General features: G+C 41.3%; 1 protein-coding gene across 1 annotated transcript in view; it reads left to right on the top strand.

Moving 5' to 3' along the window:
* cfap74 (cilia and flagella associated protein 74) overlaps positions 1 to 19045 on the top strand; it is a 52075-nt gene that overhangs the window by 19272 nt on the left and 13758 nt on the right. Inside the window, exons 18-22 of the mRNA XM_085781351.1 lie at positions 1582 to 1697; positions 3337 to 3459; positions 3543 to 3664; positions 10043 to 10171; positions 18253 to 18340. Of these exons, the coding sequence (XP_085637477.1) occupies positions 1582 to 1697; positions 3337 to 3459; positions 3543 to 3664; positions 10043 to 10171; positions 18253 to 18340 (578 nt within the window). The remainder of the gene's footprint in view (positions 1 to 1581; positions 1698 to 3336; positions 3460 to 3542; positions 3665 to 10042; positions 10172 to 18252; positions 18341 to 19045) is intronic.

Raw genomic sequence — 19045 nt, 5'->3', positions numbered from 1 at the left:
CAGATTGTTTTCTAATCATCAGTCTTTTCTTATGAAGGTTCATTCATTGATTCACCACTTTACCACTTGGGTTGAAACAGAAATATCTCAACATCTATTGAATGTATTGTCATGAATGACATTCGTGGTTTGCGGATGATAATCTCCTGGCTTTCCCTTGTACATCACAACAAGGTTTACAGGTTTGATTTTTTGGGGGTGGGGCTTTTTCACCTTTAATCGATAGTATAGTCGAGAGAGAGACGGGAAATGGGAGGCAGTTTGGATTCGATACAGGGCCGACTGCAGTGAAGACTATAGCCTCTGCATATACCAACTGAGCTAAACGACACCCCACAGGTTTGATTTTTGAGTCAAATGTGTCAACAACTATGAGATGGATTATCATGAAATTATGCACAGATATGCATCCCATAACTGTTGATTTAGTCTAATTACAGTATGAGGTAAAAATTTTCAATTTGTCTAATTCTAACCAAACGTCTACAAACTGATGACATTTCCATCAGCCTCATGCGTTGTGCTAAGTGCTAAAACACTAAACCCCCAAACTACAACATTTCCCATAAGGCCATGTTACCACATCAACATTATTTATGTATCTGTTTATTTGTCAGGGACAATACATGTTCACATTGTTACATGTATTTAATGCAAGCAATGCAATGGACAAAGTCATAGTTAATTTGCAGTCCTTTAGGATTTGCAGGCTTTTAGGAAGCAATGCACTTGATACAACTCTATAATAAAGACATAGACATAAACTGATAATTGAAGCAGACTCATACACATGCAAAAAGGAACAGTGAGGCAGATATTAGCATGTAGCTGTGTATAAATTCAGTATAGCTTTAGACTGTGGGTCTTGTTTGATGATATTTCAGAGCTCTCTACAACAACAGGTGAACCTCTGCAGACTAGTTGTATTTGACATGTATTTATAGGTAACAGTGTTTCCTGAACAGTCACAGACAAACAGAGCGAACAACGATTTCCCCATTGTGTTTGATTTTCCTCATCTTTATGTTTTTGTTAGGACATTTGAAAGAACACACTCTCTCTCTCTAACACACACACACACACAATAAGCAGAGGGTTCACCTTGCTCTCACAGCTGGTGACGACGAGGCTTCTTCTCTTTTATGTTCGCTCAGATCTGAAGTCCTCATCGCTGCACTCAGCACTTTCCTCTGCTGATGCTTTGATAAGCCGCTCAGTGTTTTACTTCTGCTCTGCTGCCTTCGGAAAAACTCTGTCGAAGTAGCTCTTTCTACTTTATTACATCTGCCATTGTTAAGAGAGGTTGTTCTTGGCCCACAGGCTGCTGATGCTACTGTTTGGACTGAAGCTTACAGTATCTGACACTTTATGCCTGTGTTTGTTTTGTTTTTTTATAGCTACAAGCCACATCAGATTTAGCATCTTTACATGAAACTGTTAGGTGTCTGCTCATCCCTTTCTTATGTTTACAAACTATCTGAAGTGTGCACTCACGCTGCCAACAGGAGGGAGTTAACCGATTATGGTATGACACCAGCGAAAATGACGAGTCTATGAGTTTACTGTGTGCCTATGTGACAGTGTCGGAGGCTCCAGCTGCAGCTCCAGAGGATGTTCCTCAGGCTTGTGTGTCCACGGATGCAGAGGTCCAGGTAGAGAGGAGTCCCTCAGACAACAACGACATAAGTGTAGGAAATGTAAGTATTGGAAGATACTGTGATTCCTTATGTACGTCCCATAGTAACACTGATGCTGTCAGCCGTAGTGATGAAATCTGTCTTAGTCCAGCATATGTTTAAAGCCAGGAAAGAAACAGCCTATGGGCTCTATGCACAGCTCCACCACTTCCTGAATTTAAGGCAGGTCCTTCATTTCCTGTCTTACATTATTGGACACACTGATTAATCCAGGTGTGTCTGAGTAGTCATAATGGTCAGACACACCTGGATTAATCAGTGTGTCCAATAATGTAAGACAGGAAATGAAGGACCTGCCTTAAATTCAGGAAGTGGTGGAGCTGTGCATAGAGCCCATTGTTTGTCACTATGCAAGAAACAAGAAAACCTCTGTGTTCTCCCTGTGTCTGCCTGGGTTCTTTTATGTATTGTCCACCTTCTTCCCACTGTCCAGAGACATGCACACTGGACACTATGCCAGGAGGCTAGAATACTTAATGCTAAACTAACAGTACATATTTAGAATTATATGTAAATCATGTGATATTGACGTTATAATAAACCCCCTAAAGTTCCTTATTTTCAAACAGATAGCTGTCCTCGCAACATCTTAAGTCAGAAAGCATTGAACTAAAGCGCCCCAGGTCTGTCACTTTTTTTTTCTTTTTTTTCGTCACCAGAAACACTTATGTTGTGTTTTGAGTTTTTGCAGCACATCTTTTCTTAATTTGTGTCTTTGCATGTGTTTTCTTAAGTTGCCACAGTAGCGCCCTCCCTCCTGAGAGCATGAAACTGAATATTCTTATGTAGAGATCTGCAAAACTGAAGGCATAAAGTCCATGGGTTGATTCCCTTTCTTTTTTCTTCCCTTCTCTGTGTTTGTAGCCATGCTAGCAGCACGACTATAGGGATGTTGGTGTACGACTCTGCTCAGTCTGCTCTGTCTCATCAGAGACACCTGCTCTGGCTCCGATGAGACAATTGTCTCTCTGAAGATGCCCATGACTCTCTGTGTTTTTGCACGGATGCTGTTTGTGCCTCGTGGCCCATGTGAAGTTGTGGTGTTGTTCAGGGTACATTAGGTCTCTCTGGCAGGGGGCTAATGGTGCGTCGCCTCTCCCTCTGTGCCTGTTATAGCCGTGTGTGTTGCATGTGCCTGCACGCCCACGGCTCGATTGTTGTCATTTTGACTGATACTTTCACAACATATGGTTGAAGATATGGAGTCTTAAAGGGTGGATTATCCATCATATTTTATTTTTTTTATTATTGCTTTCAGCACCTTGATTCTTTGGAGCAGAGCAGAAGACCCACTCCACCTTTCACTGTTGTTTTACTACCAATTAAAGTCGCTCATCTGACAAAATTCATCTTCTTGTACATGGACAGAAATGGTTTTGTGCTGTGAAGTAAAGCAGTTCAAGTAAACTTTCCTGTTGGCTGTGAATCACCATGAGAATTCAAACAGAGAGAGCTCATAAAGCTCAGTGGAGACATGTACTGTAGAGTTCATGGACTGAGCTCACATTAACCCATGGATCATCTGATGTTCATTACTAAGCTTAACTGGCTGTTTTATACATTCTTGTCTCTGAGAACCATAAAATAAGATATTTTACAGATCAAGTGTTTGCTTGCTTGCATGTTTCCTCTTCCTCAGGTGAGGGAGGGAGAGATCGGACCCTTTCAAAGCATCAAACTGGAGGTTGTTTTCACACCAACTGTTCCTGGAGAGGCCAGACTGGACTTCGACATCAAGTTCTCCGACACATCCAGCGAACCAGTAAGAGTCATCATGTCTGTTATCTTGTGGTCGTCATTGACACAAAACAAGATTTTGTTTGTGATTTTGTTTGGTTCAAACAGATACCCATCCAGGCGAGGGGCACTGCAGTCAGCATACCGGTGTGGATGGTTCAGCCCAACATTAATCTGAAGATATGCATGTTTGATCGCCTTTATCAAGACACTGTCGTGGTCCAGAGCAGGTGGGTTGTTGAGCCTCCAGTGGCTCACAGCTTTTTTATATCCTATATCTAACCAGGCTTTTGATCGTACACAATACATGATGCAGAAATGTTCATAGAGCATCTGCGATGTCACACTTAGAAATATGTTTATGGATGTTGCACCGGTTGCAATAAATACCCAGACAGCACTATGTAAAATGAATACAATTGCTGCCTGCAGTTACAATATTCCAATATATTATAGGTTCATAAAGTAAAACAATAAATCCCTGCATGTACTGATTCTACAAAAAAAATCATGAAATAAGACACAAAGTATTTCATCGGAAAACCTTCAAGTAAAATGATGGAAAACCAACAAGTAAATGAACCAACCCACAGACCTCCTTTGCTTGTTTTGTATGTGACTGCACCAAAAAACAAAAAAAAAGATACATTTATAGACCGGTAGTCCCTTTCATATGCAGTCCAAAAGGCTTCACACAGCAAGATAAAAAAAATAAAAAGTTTAATTCAAAAAGTCTGTGAAACACAATAAGATAGAATAAACACAAGGGATAAAAATGAAATGAAAACTGATGGTTAAAACTAACAGAGGGAGGCTATAATGTCAGATTTAAAAATAAGATAAGTCTTAAATGTCTTTCTATAAATATGATTTGAGTTAGCTTCCTTGTCTATAACATGAGAAAACTCAAACTGAGGAAGTGAAATGTCATTTAAAATGGTACTGGTGTTACTGTCTGCAAGGTTAGAGAAAACATTGGCACAAAGACAGAGTCTTTGCTAAAAACGAATATAAAATTTTATGTGAACTGCATTAGTTTTTCAGGTTGATGTGCTCATTTAAAATATCAGGCACCTGTGGCGTTTCAGGCCAGTTGGTCATGGAACATGAGCTCTCTGCATGTCCTCTTATTTTACGGATCCCTTAGTTTCCCATTTCCTAAAAAAAAATTAATGAAAATGTCCTTGTTAGTTTTGGGAAGTTTCTTGGACAAGTCTGTAATTAGGTGCTCATTATAAAGAAAGTGGAATCTGCCCCCTCAGTGAGTTCTGCCTCATTTGAGTTTGTGAGAGTGAACCACAGTTTTAGAAGTGGCTGTTTAAAAGAACACTTTGTATTTTTCATCTTCAGCTACAAGTACAGTTACTCCGAAAATGATTCGGAAACTAAGGCCCATAAATCTAAAAGTTTTATCTTTGAAATCAGTGTCACTCATGATGATGTGGGTTTTGCCTGAGCTCTGTTTTCATGTACAGTTTGATCAGATGGTGACACAACCACACACAGACACAGTCATACAGCAGCGTCTCACCACAGAAGAAGCTGTAGTTTTCACTGGGTAGTTTAAATTTAGACAAGACTGAAACGTTTGTGTAAATGTACCAGACAGGACAGATTCATATGTCTCAGTCGGTGCACTGTACCAACACTGGTGAAAAAGTTTCCGTTAGACACAAACCCCGTGGCGCCACAACTGTGCAACTGCAAATGCAGCCACATATGAAGTTGGGCTTGTTTGCATGTCAGTAAACAGAGTCATTATGATAATCACCACATTCATTTACTGTAGGGTGTGTGGTTTGCAAATGGCCTTTTAAAATAGCTGCAGTTTTATTGATGAAAGTGTCTTGTTGTCACACAGAACCTGGAGAATGGTACTGGTACCCAGAATAAGAACAGGGAGAAAGGGGAAGCAAAAATTAGGGGAGGGAAAAAATACATGTTAATGTCATTAAGTATGATATAAACGAGAGAGAGCTCAATGAGTCATGGGAGTCCCTCCTGCAGTCCAGACCTGTAACAGTACAAGTCAGAGAAACAAAATCATCTCAAGATTCCAGAAATCCTGAAATTAGAAACTCTAAAATTTTTATCACTGCATATTAAAATGCTCTGTGTGAACCACCACAGAAATGACTAGTGCATGTCATATTTCCATTTTATTTGTTGTCATGCTGTGAAACATCCTTGGAGTGGAGTTTGGAAAGTAGCGTGGTCTGCTGACGTGGCATGCTGGCTTATCTGCTGAATGCAATACTAAAACCCCCTTACATACTCAGTCTCTGCCAAAGCAGGCATTTCACAGAAAAACAGCTCATGGAAATCCCTTAAAATTGACAAGGCCAGCTTACTTTTCAGCCAGACCAACATAAAACTCCCCGCCTAACTATGCTCAGGACCAGGCATCGTATTGAGATACTCAACAAATGTGCGGATGTGATATAATAGAGATGTATTAGCTGATAAATGCTCCTAAACAGAGGATGATGGGAGGGGGCAGGCGGTAAGCTCACATCCCCACACAATAGACACAGGACAACAGTAAATCCCTCTTGATTATGGATGTGATACATTATGATGCACAGAGGAGATTAAGAATAACATTTACAGGCGTGTGGTCCACCACCTAGCCAGTCATTGTGTCACATCATGCGGGGGAGGGAGTGCATGTGTGGGGGTTGGGTATTTGTGACAACTGCCATCTGGTGCGCTGGCAAAGCAGCACATGTGACAACATGACGATGACAGCATCAGTGTGAACAGCAGCTTTGAAGTTTAAAAGAAAAAAAAATGCTGAAGCTTGCACCAGCAAACTATGCAATATGTCACTCTGCCTCCAAGACAGTAATTTGAACATAAAATAACTTGGCAGGCTTTTTGGAGGAAACAATAAGAGCTGCTTCTTTCATCATACGATTTGTCACTTTTCCCTTTGAGTAGATGGGCAGATATCCCACAAGTCCTCCGGAGTTAGTGACAGATTCTTAAAGAGAACAGCACACGCATAATTGAATATGTCTCTCTTGTGTGTGAGCCAGTGATTTTGAATATCTCTTCTACTAATTGAAAGAATTTTTTAAGAGGCTTTAAAATGCGCAGTGTTTGACTTTACCTAGTGAGCCAACGATTGAAATATTCTGAGCACAGTTGGCTGAGTTTTTCTTTTTGGGAACAGTGTTTTTGTTTTTTTCCATTTCAAACCCTCCTCCACTGGCACCTGCTGAGGAGATGAGCATTCCTGCCCAAACTCAGGCCACAAACAAACACAACCAGCCGCTTCATAAAGCACCCTGTCCTCCATTCCCCTGTTCATTGCATTTCTAATATTCCCACTGCACCTTGGAATCCAACCCAGGTCCAGCATTCTTTGGCTTGAGGAACAGAAACATTGATGATAAGAAAAGAAAAGAAAGCGGTCTCCCAGCAGGTTATTTTTGGAATATTTTATTGAGTATAAAGCTGACAATGCTGCATTGTGGTTGATGGTTGCCTAGAACCCTTGCCACGAAGGCTCTGTATCCCATGAGGCTTTGGAGTACACGTGAAGTAAGCCAGCGCTGCCACCTGGCCCTTTCAAGAAAGGGCAGAGGCTCTGATGTAGCTGTGGGCTCTCACAGTCAAGAATAACTCAACATGAGCAATCTCCCTCAACACGACCTGAAACTGTTCCCACTAAACCTCAATCGTTATCAGTGTTACAAGAATATTACAGCGTCAGTCAAAGATCATGTTTTTTGTGCTGTGACACTATTATCATCAAATTATTTTCAGAAGAAGCTGTTTGCTGTATTTCCTCTCCTTCAGTTTGAAAAATATCACCCACAGATCTTTTGACTGGGCAGTCAACAGAGTGGAAACACAAGAGAGAGAAACATCAGGGGAAAGGGCTTTGACATGATGCAGCAGAGGTTCCCCCGCGAGATAAATGTCTGTTCCAGTAAACTGCCTCAAACTACCCAGTAGAAGGGAAAGCACGCCTCGCTCAGGTTCCAGAGAGTTATTTTATTGGAAATAAATAACAGAAATACAAAGTGTGTGTAGTCACCATCTGGAAGTTAGAGCAACCAGTGACACATGGATGAAAAAGTTAAGATACAGATTTGATGAGTGAAATAATCAAACACCGTGAGTGAGTGTTTCCACCTTGAACCAATGACAGTCTCATGAACACAGATTCATACAGCCAGGCTTTTATAGTTCACAAGCCTGAGGAATCAATGCTGTCAACAAATGAAAGATGCTAACTGAGCTAAGCATTCTAAAAATATGCTTAACTTAACTAACTGTTCTGAAAAGACACTAACTATATTTCAATCAGGACAGACTAATAAGGATGAAGAGAGACAGGCTGGAAAATGAAATAACATTTATTGTGCAAACATAATCTTTTGGCGCTTAGACGCCGGGGAGTGGATCAGCGTAGTGGACTGATCTAGGGAAGAGAGGCTGGCATCTGAAGAAGATATTCCTCTGGTTCTGGTCTCAACAGACTCGAACATGTGGCTGATGTTTGCTCCTCTAATCTTGATGCTCTCTGCTCTTTCACCTGAAGCCAGTGGATAGTGGGCGAGGCTAAGGGCCTGATCCAGGTTTCTCAACCAGGAAGTCAGAGCTGATGAGCTTCAGACCTGTGTGGAAAAAAAAACAAGTTAAATTTAATAAACAACAGCAGAGGATTATTACAGAGATTGAAAACATGTCTGGAGAAACTTTGACAGCCAGGAAACCTGGACCAGTGGATGTGGAGACTCAAAGTTTGCACCAATGTTCAATTATCTGCTGCTCCAGTATCATCCACTCCTCTGGGACAGCTTCTCAACCTGATTGCAGTTATTCATTCTCACTCAGTCACAAGAGCATAAGAGAGATCAGCCACTAATGTTGGACAGGAGAGACTTGACTGTCATTAAGCTTTATTTGACTTTAGGAACTTGTTTCCCTGAGTCACAGAAATCAAATAGTTTGAACTCTAGCTGCAACTCCAAGATAAATAGAAATATGACTGTAATGAGAAGGTTACATAACGAGTATCACAGTGTTCTATATCCAGATCAAGCAAATTAAGTGATTTGGCATAAACTCACCTTTAAATGATTTAACATGCCTTCAAAAATAAACTGGTCACAGGCAGCCAGCAAAAAAAGACAAGATCAGCTTAATGCCCCTGTTAATTAAAATGCCTAATTACCCTAAATGATTATGTATCCATGAATATTCCTTCAAGAGTGATTTGAAGGTTATCATTTGGCTGGAAAAAAGATAGCACTTAATATCTCCGGAGTGTCCCTGAGAGTCCTTGCCTCGGGGAAGCAACCATCTGTTTGACCTCGTTGATAGCGGGTCATTTCATCTGAGATGGGGGAATCAGAAAATGAAGGGTCCCTCTGAAGTCTGTTTGGCCACAACTTGCTTATCACTCCCCTACCTGCCTGCCCGCCGAAAGCAGACACTAGAGAAATGTTGCACACACAGGGAGTTTTAGCCAACGTGTTTGTACTGTCATTGTTCCGTAAAGGTGTGCGAGTGTGGGTTGTTGTTGGATGTGATGGAGAATTCCCAAGGTGAGGAGCCATTTATATCGCAAACCTCAGCTATAACAGGCTCGTAGCCACAGGCACAACCATCTGTTGGAGCTCCTAGAAAATGGGTCACCTGAATGATACGGACTCAGGCTACATCGTCACTCCATTCAAGGCAGTCTCTGTAGGTGTCACTCAAACTGACGTCTCTTCTCCGTCCTTGAGAGAGTAGAGGTTTTTCCCTGTGAAGTCCACAAAACAAAAGACCGGGAATACCTTGAAAAATACATCCTGTTGCTCTTGTTTATGTTCCAAAAAAAAAACTGCACCTCCAAGTGTCAATAGCCAAAGCCGATGATATATTCAAGTTCTGAGTCACAGAGCTAAAAGGGAACAGATTTTGCCTGAGGAACCCAAAAACTGTAGGTCATCAAATTACCCTTTGCGAGGAAATGCATTATAGGATGCTCGCTGTGAAGAATCCTCAATCTGATTGGCTCAGCTCAGTATCCAACACCTGGAAGAAGGTTAACCTTGATGTAATGCAGAGGAAACCATTTAAGTATTATCTTGCAATAACCTTAACCTCACTTGCATGTACACTTTATAAATAGATTTGATTTGATGTGATGTGATTTTGCAGGTTTCATAGAAATAAATCATTTATAAACGTCAGGGGATAAGAGCTGTACATTTAATTTCAATGTAATCAAAACTGGACATTGCATGGCCAAATGCAATGTCCAAATCTCAGGAGCTGCAGTGTTTTATTCTGTTCTTTTTGTTAGATAAAGGTGTAATGTGACACACCACTGTTGTGCATTATAGGCACTGTAAGTGTTGTGTTGATACAGAGATGCACAAAAAATCATCTTCTCCAGACATAAAAGGACATGTTTGTTTTGTACAAGACCAATTAACAATCCAGAGTTTTGCAGTATTGTCCAGTATTAAAAGGTCAATAAGTTTGCAGTTAGTGTGTCATTTTAACTTAATAGAAAAATAATCAGTTTGTTAATTGACTGATGATTTCTTGTTCAGGAAGATGTGTCATGGCTCTTTGATCACTTTACATCCTTTCTATGACAGAGCCAGCACAGCCCTGAAGGTGACCTTTGATGTCTGCCCGGAGATGAGGAAGCACATGGAGATCTTACCAAAGACCGGCTTCATCCAGGCCCAATCAAGGTTTAATGCCCAACTGAAGTTCCTGCCGAGGTGAGAAAGGACACACAGAGGGTGCAATTATAATGGAATCACTGAAGCATTGATAATCTTATTTTGGACTGTAAGCTTGTTAAGATTCTATCAACCTTCTCTGAACGTGCAAACTGTGTCACTCCAAAGGAGACATGCTTCCCATCCGAGCACTGTAGTTTTCCAGTTGGATAAAAACTGTTATAGACACGGACAAAATCTGGTTCTTTAGGGGCTCATTAACAGCACACAGCTAAACAATACACTATTACACAGCTTTAAAAGATCACTCTGGGCTATTACGCCTCAGATTTGTGTAGTTTTTAACCATCATTTCTGTCAGTGCGTAATAACATTGCACAGGTAATAGCTGAGATCTGGGCACGGCAATTTCAACAAAACAGTGTGTAAATAAACCACTTATCCACACAGTTGGCAACAATCAATCTGCATTCCCCTCCCTAGTGAGTGAACCCCCTCTTGTGATCAAGAACTCACATAAAGTAGAGCAAACGTTAGCTGTCTAATTATAGGAGCTTAATAAGTTGTACACACAAATATTAAATAAAGGATTTTTTTGTGGCTCCTCTAATGATGGTTTCTTGGGCTATTTCCGGATAATCGAACTGTAATAATTTTACACCCCAACTTCTTGTTTCAGTTGTGACGATGGCCTGGCCAATATGGGATTTTAGGGGCCAATTAGGGAGTAAAAAAAGCCAATAATTGATTAATCAGCTGATATTCTTGATATAAACACATATTTTTTGCAAAAATTCCTCAAATGTCATTCACTTGCAACAAATATGTATTATTATGTGTCACCATTTTACAGAGGAAATTTGCAGGATTTTTACCTAAATTATGCAAAATTTTTACCTTAATTAAACAGCTTCTGAGTAATTATGATGGATAAATAAATGACTAGCGTCTCTTGGCCAAAAACCAACCTTGCAAGATCAGTGCCTATGACCCGGTGTCCGGCTCCGTGACACAAATGCACCCCGTAACCCGTAATCTCTTGTTTATGACAGATACGTTTACACAATTATACACGTTGTAACATCGTATATTATGTTATCCACCGCTCCATTGATTACTTTCTCTCCGCTTCGTTAAAAACAAATGCACATGGCCGTGAGGAGGGTTGGCAAAACAGCAGAAAAGCGGCCAGACTTGCATAGTTCCCCTTTAATGTCGAACAACATATAACTCTAATTTCTAAAAAAGGCCTCAGTGCAGCACTGCAGTAAATTATTGGAAAATGTAAACAGAACAAATAAAAATAACTAAAAAAAAAGGTCTATAGTGAATAATTATACAATTTCACAAGCTCCCATCAGTCCTACAGAGCTGTGTTTAGATTTTTCTCTAGTGGATCAACCAATGTATAAGGGCATCAGTTCTAAATTAAACCCAGACAGTTCACCTGCAAAGTTTTAAGGCACAAAAAAGTCTTCACATTGTTTCTTATCTACCAGTGTACTCGCTTATTCTGTTACGTTTGAGAAAGACCTTGATCAGAAGATTAAACATCGTGTCCCTAACCGACTGTTCTTGCCACAGCCAACAAGCAAATGTGTGCACAGAACCCTAAAGGGCTAACTTGCTAGGCAGCCATGAAATGCATTAAAGTGCGACTACCCTGTGAGAAATGAGAAACTAACAGTTCAAAGTTTAATGAAGAAAAAGAGAGATTATCAGCTAGATAACTAATATTCCAAAGTGCTGATATGATAGCTTCCCGTTTTGATAAGAGTTAGACAGTCACCAGCCGGCCGCTAGAGAGGAGCTGCTCCAACACACCTGCACTCTGAGCAAAAGGGCCACAAAGGCTGCTCATAATGGTTTCTAATGACTTTGAAGGACATGGTAATTCTTTCCACACCAATCTGGGCTCTATATTTAGATGGAGAGGCAGGAGTTGAACTGCGGTTTGAATGCCAGGAGAGCGGACCAGGGGACCCCCAGGGCAGATATGAGAGGCGTGCAATATGTAAAACCTCAGCGTGGGCGCTAGTATTCCTCTCCCCCACCCTCTTGTTTTTTTTTTTCTCTTCACAGTTCAGCAGCGTTGTGTATTCGTTTGTTTCGTTTATTTACAAATCATTTTAAAATCCAAATACAATTTCAATTCATAATATACAGCAAGACAACCCCAGAAGCTGTCTGTAGCTTATGAACGGGGGCCCAGAGCATCAAACAACAAACATATTATGACCTAGACCTTCTACCTAGATTCTTACCTAACCATAAACAACCTAAGGTAATTCCATAAGTACAGAGAGTATAAAGTTTATTGATAGCTGAGAAGATATTGATGGAAAAATCATAATAATGTGTTTTCCCTGCACATGACAAACAGTGCGGGCATGCACTGGTCACCGTTCAGCGAGGGGCCAGGAGGGGAAAGTGGGAAAATGTCAGTAATCTGCCTTAGTGAATCGGAAGAGGTTTTAATGCGAGGATTAGAGCATGGCATTACTCGTGCTGCCGTTAAGATGGTGCAGCGTTCATGAGCACTGACACAGCTACAGCTACCACCCCCTTCATCCACCCTCCTCCCTCTCACACTTTCTCTCTCTGTCTCCCTCTCTCACTTGTGCTCCGTCTTCTCCCACATTACTTCTCTTTTTCTTGGCCTCTCACCTGCTTAAATCTGCCTCTCTCTCTCTCTCTCTCTCTCTCTTACTCTCTGGTGTGCCTCGCTCTCTCCAGCCCTCCATCCTACAGCTCTTTCACTTTCCCTCAAACTACATCCACTCTGCCGCTCTCAGTTATTCTCAAACTCCTCTCATCGCTCTGTGCATCCACCATCCACCATCCACCACTGCTTATACGCTGGCCCTGATTCTGCTTATATAACCTAAGACACCAGACCCAGTTTCCTGTGCTCTCATTTACAGCACTGTTGGTCTAAAAGGATAATTCCAGTTTATTACAACTTGGACCTTATTTTAAATGTTTATCAAGTTATGTTCACAATTAACTCAACAAGTTAACAGCTAAGACTGGAACTGACAGTAGTTTTTCTAATACTGTGTGTGTTAGAGATGGGCGGACCGCATCACAAAAGTCGTCATCCACCCGCCATCCACCCGAACCATCGTTTTTTCAAAACCACACCCGCCCACCATCCGCCCGTTGTCGTATATCTAATATGGACGATGCAAGGCATGTATATATTTTTCCTAATTGGTTCAACCGCCACCCGCCCGAATCTAATTAAAATATATTTTTTCGTCATGTCATCCGCCCGACCCGCGGTTTATCCGCGGACTCCGCGGATGTGCCCGCAAACCGCGCATCTCTAGTGTGTGTTCATTGACCTGTTTTTGAGAGAGATTCTTGTTTTGCTGTAATCATTAAAAGAAATAAGCCAAGGGGCGGCGTTTAGCGTTTTTTGGTAGAGCTGCCGCCCCATGTTGAGGCTACAGTCCTCACTGCAGGCGGCCCCGGCTCGAATCCCGCATCAGGCAGCCCTTTCCTGCATGTCATTCCCCCTCTCTGCCTCCCAATTTCCTGTCTCTCTCTCCTCTGTGCCATCAATTTAAAAAAAAAGGCGATAAAAAGTTATAATTAGTTATAAAAGTTAAAAAATTTTTACTTACTTTGTTATATCTATTCATTGACATCCTTGTAATCACTTTTCCTGGCTCAGATGAAGTCTTAATGATTTTAAATGACTATCACAGGAGGTTTGTTTAAATACCATCTAAACACTTCTTAACGTAGCTGTTTTTGTCACATCACAGTCTTAGTTGTCCTCTTCATTTATCTCTTAAGTAACCCAGATTAGTGGGATGAAAATAAGTACTTACAGAAGAGCAGGTGGTCTCTGGGCTGGTCTTTACATTCTAGGACATTGGAGATTGGAGATGAACTCGTAGACATCTAAAAATTCTTGCATTAAAAACTTTCCAAAAAAAAATTCAAAATCTGACCTAAAAAAAAGGACAATGTTTTGTATGAAACTGTAACTCCTCCCCTTCGTGATTTCTGTTTGAATCACCACTTTGGTGCCTCATAATTTTTTCATCTCTCTGATACTACCCATATCAGGCATACCGTACCATGGTTACAATTATAAACACAGGGACTGGACTGGCAGTGGCATGCCTATCTTTGTCACCATGGTTACTATAACAACAGTCGTGACTTGGGTTGGATGAGAAAAGGATGGTAAAGTTAAAGTAAGTACTTCCTCAAAATAAGACAGCCTTTGTTGTCATGGTTACAACATAAACAGATGGTTTTAAGTGGATATCAGACACTGCTCTCCTTTGTCATAGCCATTCATCCACTACAACCTCCCCCTGTTGTGGAATTGGTTTCATTAGTCACCGTCAATGCACACTCTACACACTATCTTACACATTCTTCTAGTGATCATCATTTCTGTGACCACTAGATGTCGCTTAGCAACAAAACCAAACAACAGGTTATAAAAACCTTGCTCTCTGTCCCTACATCTCAGCTGCTGACCTGAAATAACTCATAAGTTATTATTGTGGACAAATAGAAATAATGATGGAACTTCATTTTGGTTCAGATGATACAAACAGAGCAGAGATACACCATGCCATCCCTGGCTGCCATCTTTGGTTGGATTAGGGAAACGAGTTGCAACTTGGAAAATGGGCAAAGAGTCATTTTCATTGTGCATGAGTTTGAATATTTTTTTCATCCAGATGGTTTGGACGACAATTTGATATATTCAATATGAATACAGTTTTCAAAACAGTGATAAGTGTGAGAAGTAGATGGATTTGTCTTCAGGATAATGCTTTGTGACTTGGATGTTATGATGATGTCAAGACAAAGACAAGACTAGAGAGAAGTGATGCCAAAGCTACAAAAATAAATCGTCCTTTAAGATGGCCAAAACTGCCCCAGAGATCCATACAAATCAAACACAAATTACACATGTCAGGGGGACGTGTTCCTTTGTGCATGGGCTCCGTCACGGTCGCATCTCGCCTCCTGATCTGTGGATTTTTGGGAGGTTTTGCTTTTGTGTCCCACAGCGTGTGTGTGTGTCATTTAAAACGGCACTGCCAAGGCTTCATAGCCAGAGCCTGTGATTGAATTTCCAAATCCCCATTAGCAGCACCACTCTCACTTACTGTGTCATCCACACACACACTCACACATGGTGAAATCTCTACTCTACAGTGACTCATAGCGTCAGTTCTTAACACAGGTGTTTGCTTCTTGCTGTCCTCCCTCCTCAGGCTTTGGGGGAGAGGGTGAGCCGCACATTCTTGCTTCCTGCTCTGGAGGTTTGCGCTCAGCTCAACCTGCCCACATTCTTCACCGCCTTTCCTCCGCTTCATCCCTCTCTGCCTGTCTTCCTCCACTTTTATTTGTCACCACACAGCCCACACATTTCCCTCAGACATCTACAGCATTGTTCCATACACCACATAATCCCATCTATAGCGTCAAGGCCAGTGGTTCACAGGTTTAAACCTGATATTCAGACTCTATTACTGTTTTAGTTCGCTTCACCCTAGCCTGATGCTGTGTTCATGTTGGGCTTTATTGTCATTGTGTTCTTATGTTTTCAGGTTGTCCGTCCATACATTCGCCCCTATCTTGTTAACCTGACTACTAAAGCCTTGTTGAAACTTCTTCCAACTTCTCACAAACATTTATTTGGACTCAAGGGTGAACTGGTTATAATTTGGTGGTCAAAGGTCAACGGTCTCAAGGTCGCAAAACCTGCTTCTAGTCTGTTAAATGCAGTATCTTAAAACCACTTAGAGGGAATAGGAAATGGATGTGGCTCAAACTTTCAGTGGGACTCATCAATGAAGGGGTTAGAAGTTGATAATCATAGGTCAAAGGTCAAGGTCGCTGGACCTCACAAAAGCACAACTCAAAATTCATACACACAATTTAAATGCACTTAGGTCCAACTTCACTCTGAAAACACTCATGCCACAACAGACAGGTTGTAATTATACCTTCCACAATGTGGCAGAGCAAAGCAACCACAGAGCTGTAATTCTAGTTTTTTTTACTAGATGTAAATCAGACCAAACCCACTAAAATTGCTGAACAAACTAAAGATGGTTCACTGCATTGGACTGAAAACAAAAGGTTTGAATTATCGTGTGATCTACGTAATGTATTCATGTAAACCTGCAAATATCGGCCTTGAAATCTGTCTTCAGAACTTAATGTGTGTTTAAAAGCCATCAACCGGAGTTCAGAAAAACATTTTACGTGGCGAGAAAATAACTTTTTAATAATTTTTGCTGTGTAAACCTGATGACAAGATCATTAAAATAGGATTGCTTGAATGAGTGGTTTTAGGTGTAATCTCTGGAGAGCAAGCAGTGTGTCCCAGGCCGACAGTTCCATCTGATAAAAGGGAGATTACAAGCATGATTTACTCCAGATTACACCGCACAGCTCCACCAGTGCCGTCGTCGCAGGAAGTTCTCTGCTCGCACCAGGGTCAGAAACCTCAACGACACCACAAGGTTCATGAGAGGGAGCAAACAAAATAACCTGTTTGTTTAATGTGATTGTAAAGATGTTTTTGTGGGACTTGGCTGACTGTAGATTTTGTCCATCCATTTCCCCATAATGACAAATCCTTAAGCTCTTAATCCGTTATTTAATCCTTTTCATAATCACTTTTTAATGGTGAAGTGAAATAGTGAAATTCAAGCTGGAGTCCATATCGCAGCAGCTATATATAAATATGGATGTATATGTATTTATCAATACATATATATAGGTAAAAAGAAGCACCAAATCAGCCACTTTCCTTGTATCAAGAGTATTCAAGTATTTTGTGTTTTTCATGGATAAGATTATTCCTCATGATCATCACTTCCTTGACTCTTATGAATTGTAAGGCTAGACCTGCCTCCCCAAATATTTCCATAAAGCTCCGCAGCTCCTATATATCCTCCACTAATCTCAGAAGTATCAGTAAAGACCATGGAGGAGAATTACTTTTCGATGACACTGTAGATAATCTGGCAACGGGAGAAGAAGAGCACACAAGTAAATCTGTGCAGGACAGTGACAAATCTGAAACCCCATCCATCCGCAAAATTCTCCCGAGCATATGGCCCGGCGACATCCCACCAGGCTTTTCCACTCTGCCCTGCCAAGCTAATTCAAGAGTGACTCTCCAGCAGCGATTCTATTAGCAGGCAGAACAAGAGTGCTTCCTTAAATACACCCTCCGCGCTCATTGGTGCAGCTACAGAGGGAAACAAACACTTTTTTTCCCCTTAGTGGGAGCAGAGGTTTAATTTTGACGCGTGAGTGAGGAAGTGACCTATCTACTGCAGCTTTGCGGTACAGCGAGTCGCGTGCCGGAGATGAGAGCCAGAGCCAAAACTGTCCCACAGAACCTGAAGCTGACAGATTTGTTGAATGCGAGGCGAGGCGAGGCGGTTTGAGAGAACGTGCTGACATCTGGAGAGCCTTAAAACCACTAACATTTACAGTATTAGCTCTCAAGCCTTCAACCAGCATTAAGAGTGTAAAGAGGGAAAGACAGAGGAGACAGATGACGGGAAGGGAACAGAGGAAGGAGAAAAAAAAGGAGAGGAGAGGGGTGGAGAGTGAGAGGTGGAACTGGATCCAAGCCACAAACCACAGCTGACATTTGAACCTTTGTTTGCTTGTTAATGAACTGTACATATACATGCAGAACATATACTGTACATGTTGTATACATACACCAGAGCAGTGGATGATACTGAGGGACTGGAGTTTTACATAAGCCTGTGCATGACTACTGGGCCTCTTTGAATCATACTTACGTCTCCCATCACCATGGCTACAACCTACAGTAGTGTGGAGGCGCGCTCTACATCTCTCTCCTGCTTTCCCTGGCGAGCCGATCCTGCAGTCGTGGGTTAAAGTAAAGTAACGGGTCTTCAGGGTGCACATCTCTGTCTTTCTTTACAAAAAAAAAAAAACTCAACAAGGGGCTAGTGGCTTCTGACTGCTGCTATCTACAAAAAAACAAAAATTAGCAGCCTTTAAAATTACAGTTTATGTTTTTGTCTGTAATGTTTAGATGAAGTGTGTTTTCTCACAGTCTCTGTTTTTCCTCTCTCTTGCTGTAGACGCTCCTTATCCAAAGATGCAAACCTGTTTTTTGACAGTGACACAGGAGTCTTGGAGGTTCCTCTGACGGTGCAGGTAGCCGGCCAGGTGTGTATCACACTATACGACGTGTATATTCACAGTCCGTGTAACGGTAAATCGTCCTGTGCTGGTGAAAACTGTGCTCACGTATCCTGCGAAACAGGGCTTGTGTCCTACTTAGTCCCTAACAGAAACAGAGCTACTGAAGGTTGTAACCCATTTTGCTGGTAACAAGCTAAAATTATCTCCCACCTCCAAGGCCCAGTTACTCCATGGGCGTTAATAAGCCAAGCATAAAGGTTATTCCACACTGTTTTACTGAGAGTGTCTCCAGAGGCTCAGAATGGGTTGGCAGGGATCTACAGTACGTGTTATTTTCTCATCATTTTCTTATATAAAAAATTACATGTTACATGGGGTTTCGTTTTCAAGCTCCCACTGAATAAAGGATGGAAGGCAAATACATGACTACATGACTGGCAGGAAGTAGAGTAACGACATCTCAGGCTCCCTGGTAACTGACAGCTGGAAAATTTCTGATTCTCTTGGTTAAATCAGCAGCACCAAAGATCAGCTGCTGCTTTAGAAAAGATCTGGTTCTGTAGTGAAAAGTCAAAGGCAGAGAACTAGACATGGAAAATAAAAATAAAACATAGTAAGATAGCATAGTTAGACTAGCTCATGGGTTAATTTTTAGTTAGTGGTTAGTTTTTTCTTTTTCTTTTCTTTTTTTTTTAAATTTGGCTCTGAACATTTTTGTTGTTGTTGTTG

This window comes from Trachurus japonicus, chromosome 7, assembly GCF_045865225.1.
Source record: "Trachurus japonicus isolate A0001 chromosome 7, Traja_1.0".
NCBI lineage: Eukaryota > Metazoa > Chordata > Actinopteri > Carangiformes > Carangidae > Trachurus > Trachurus japonicus.
The sequence above is the reverse complement of the archived record's forward strand: the minus strand, read 5'-3'. Positions and strand labels throughout refer to the sequence as shown.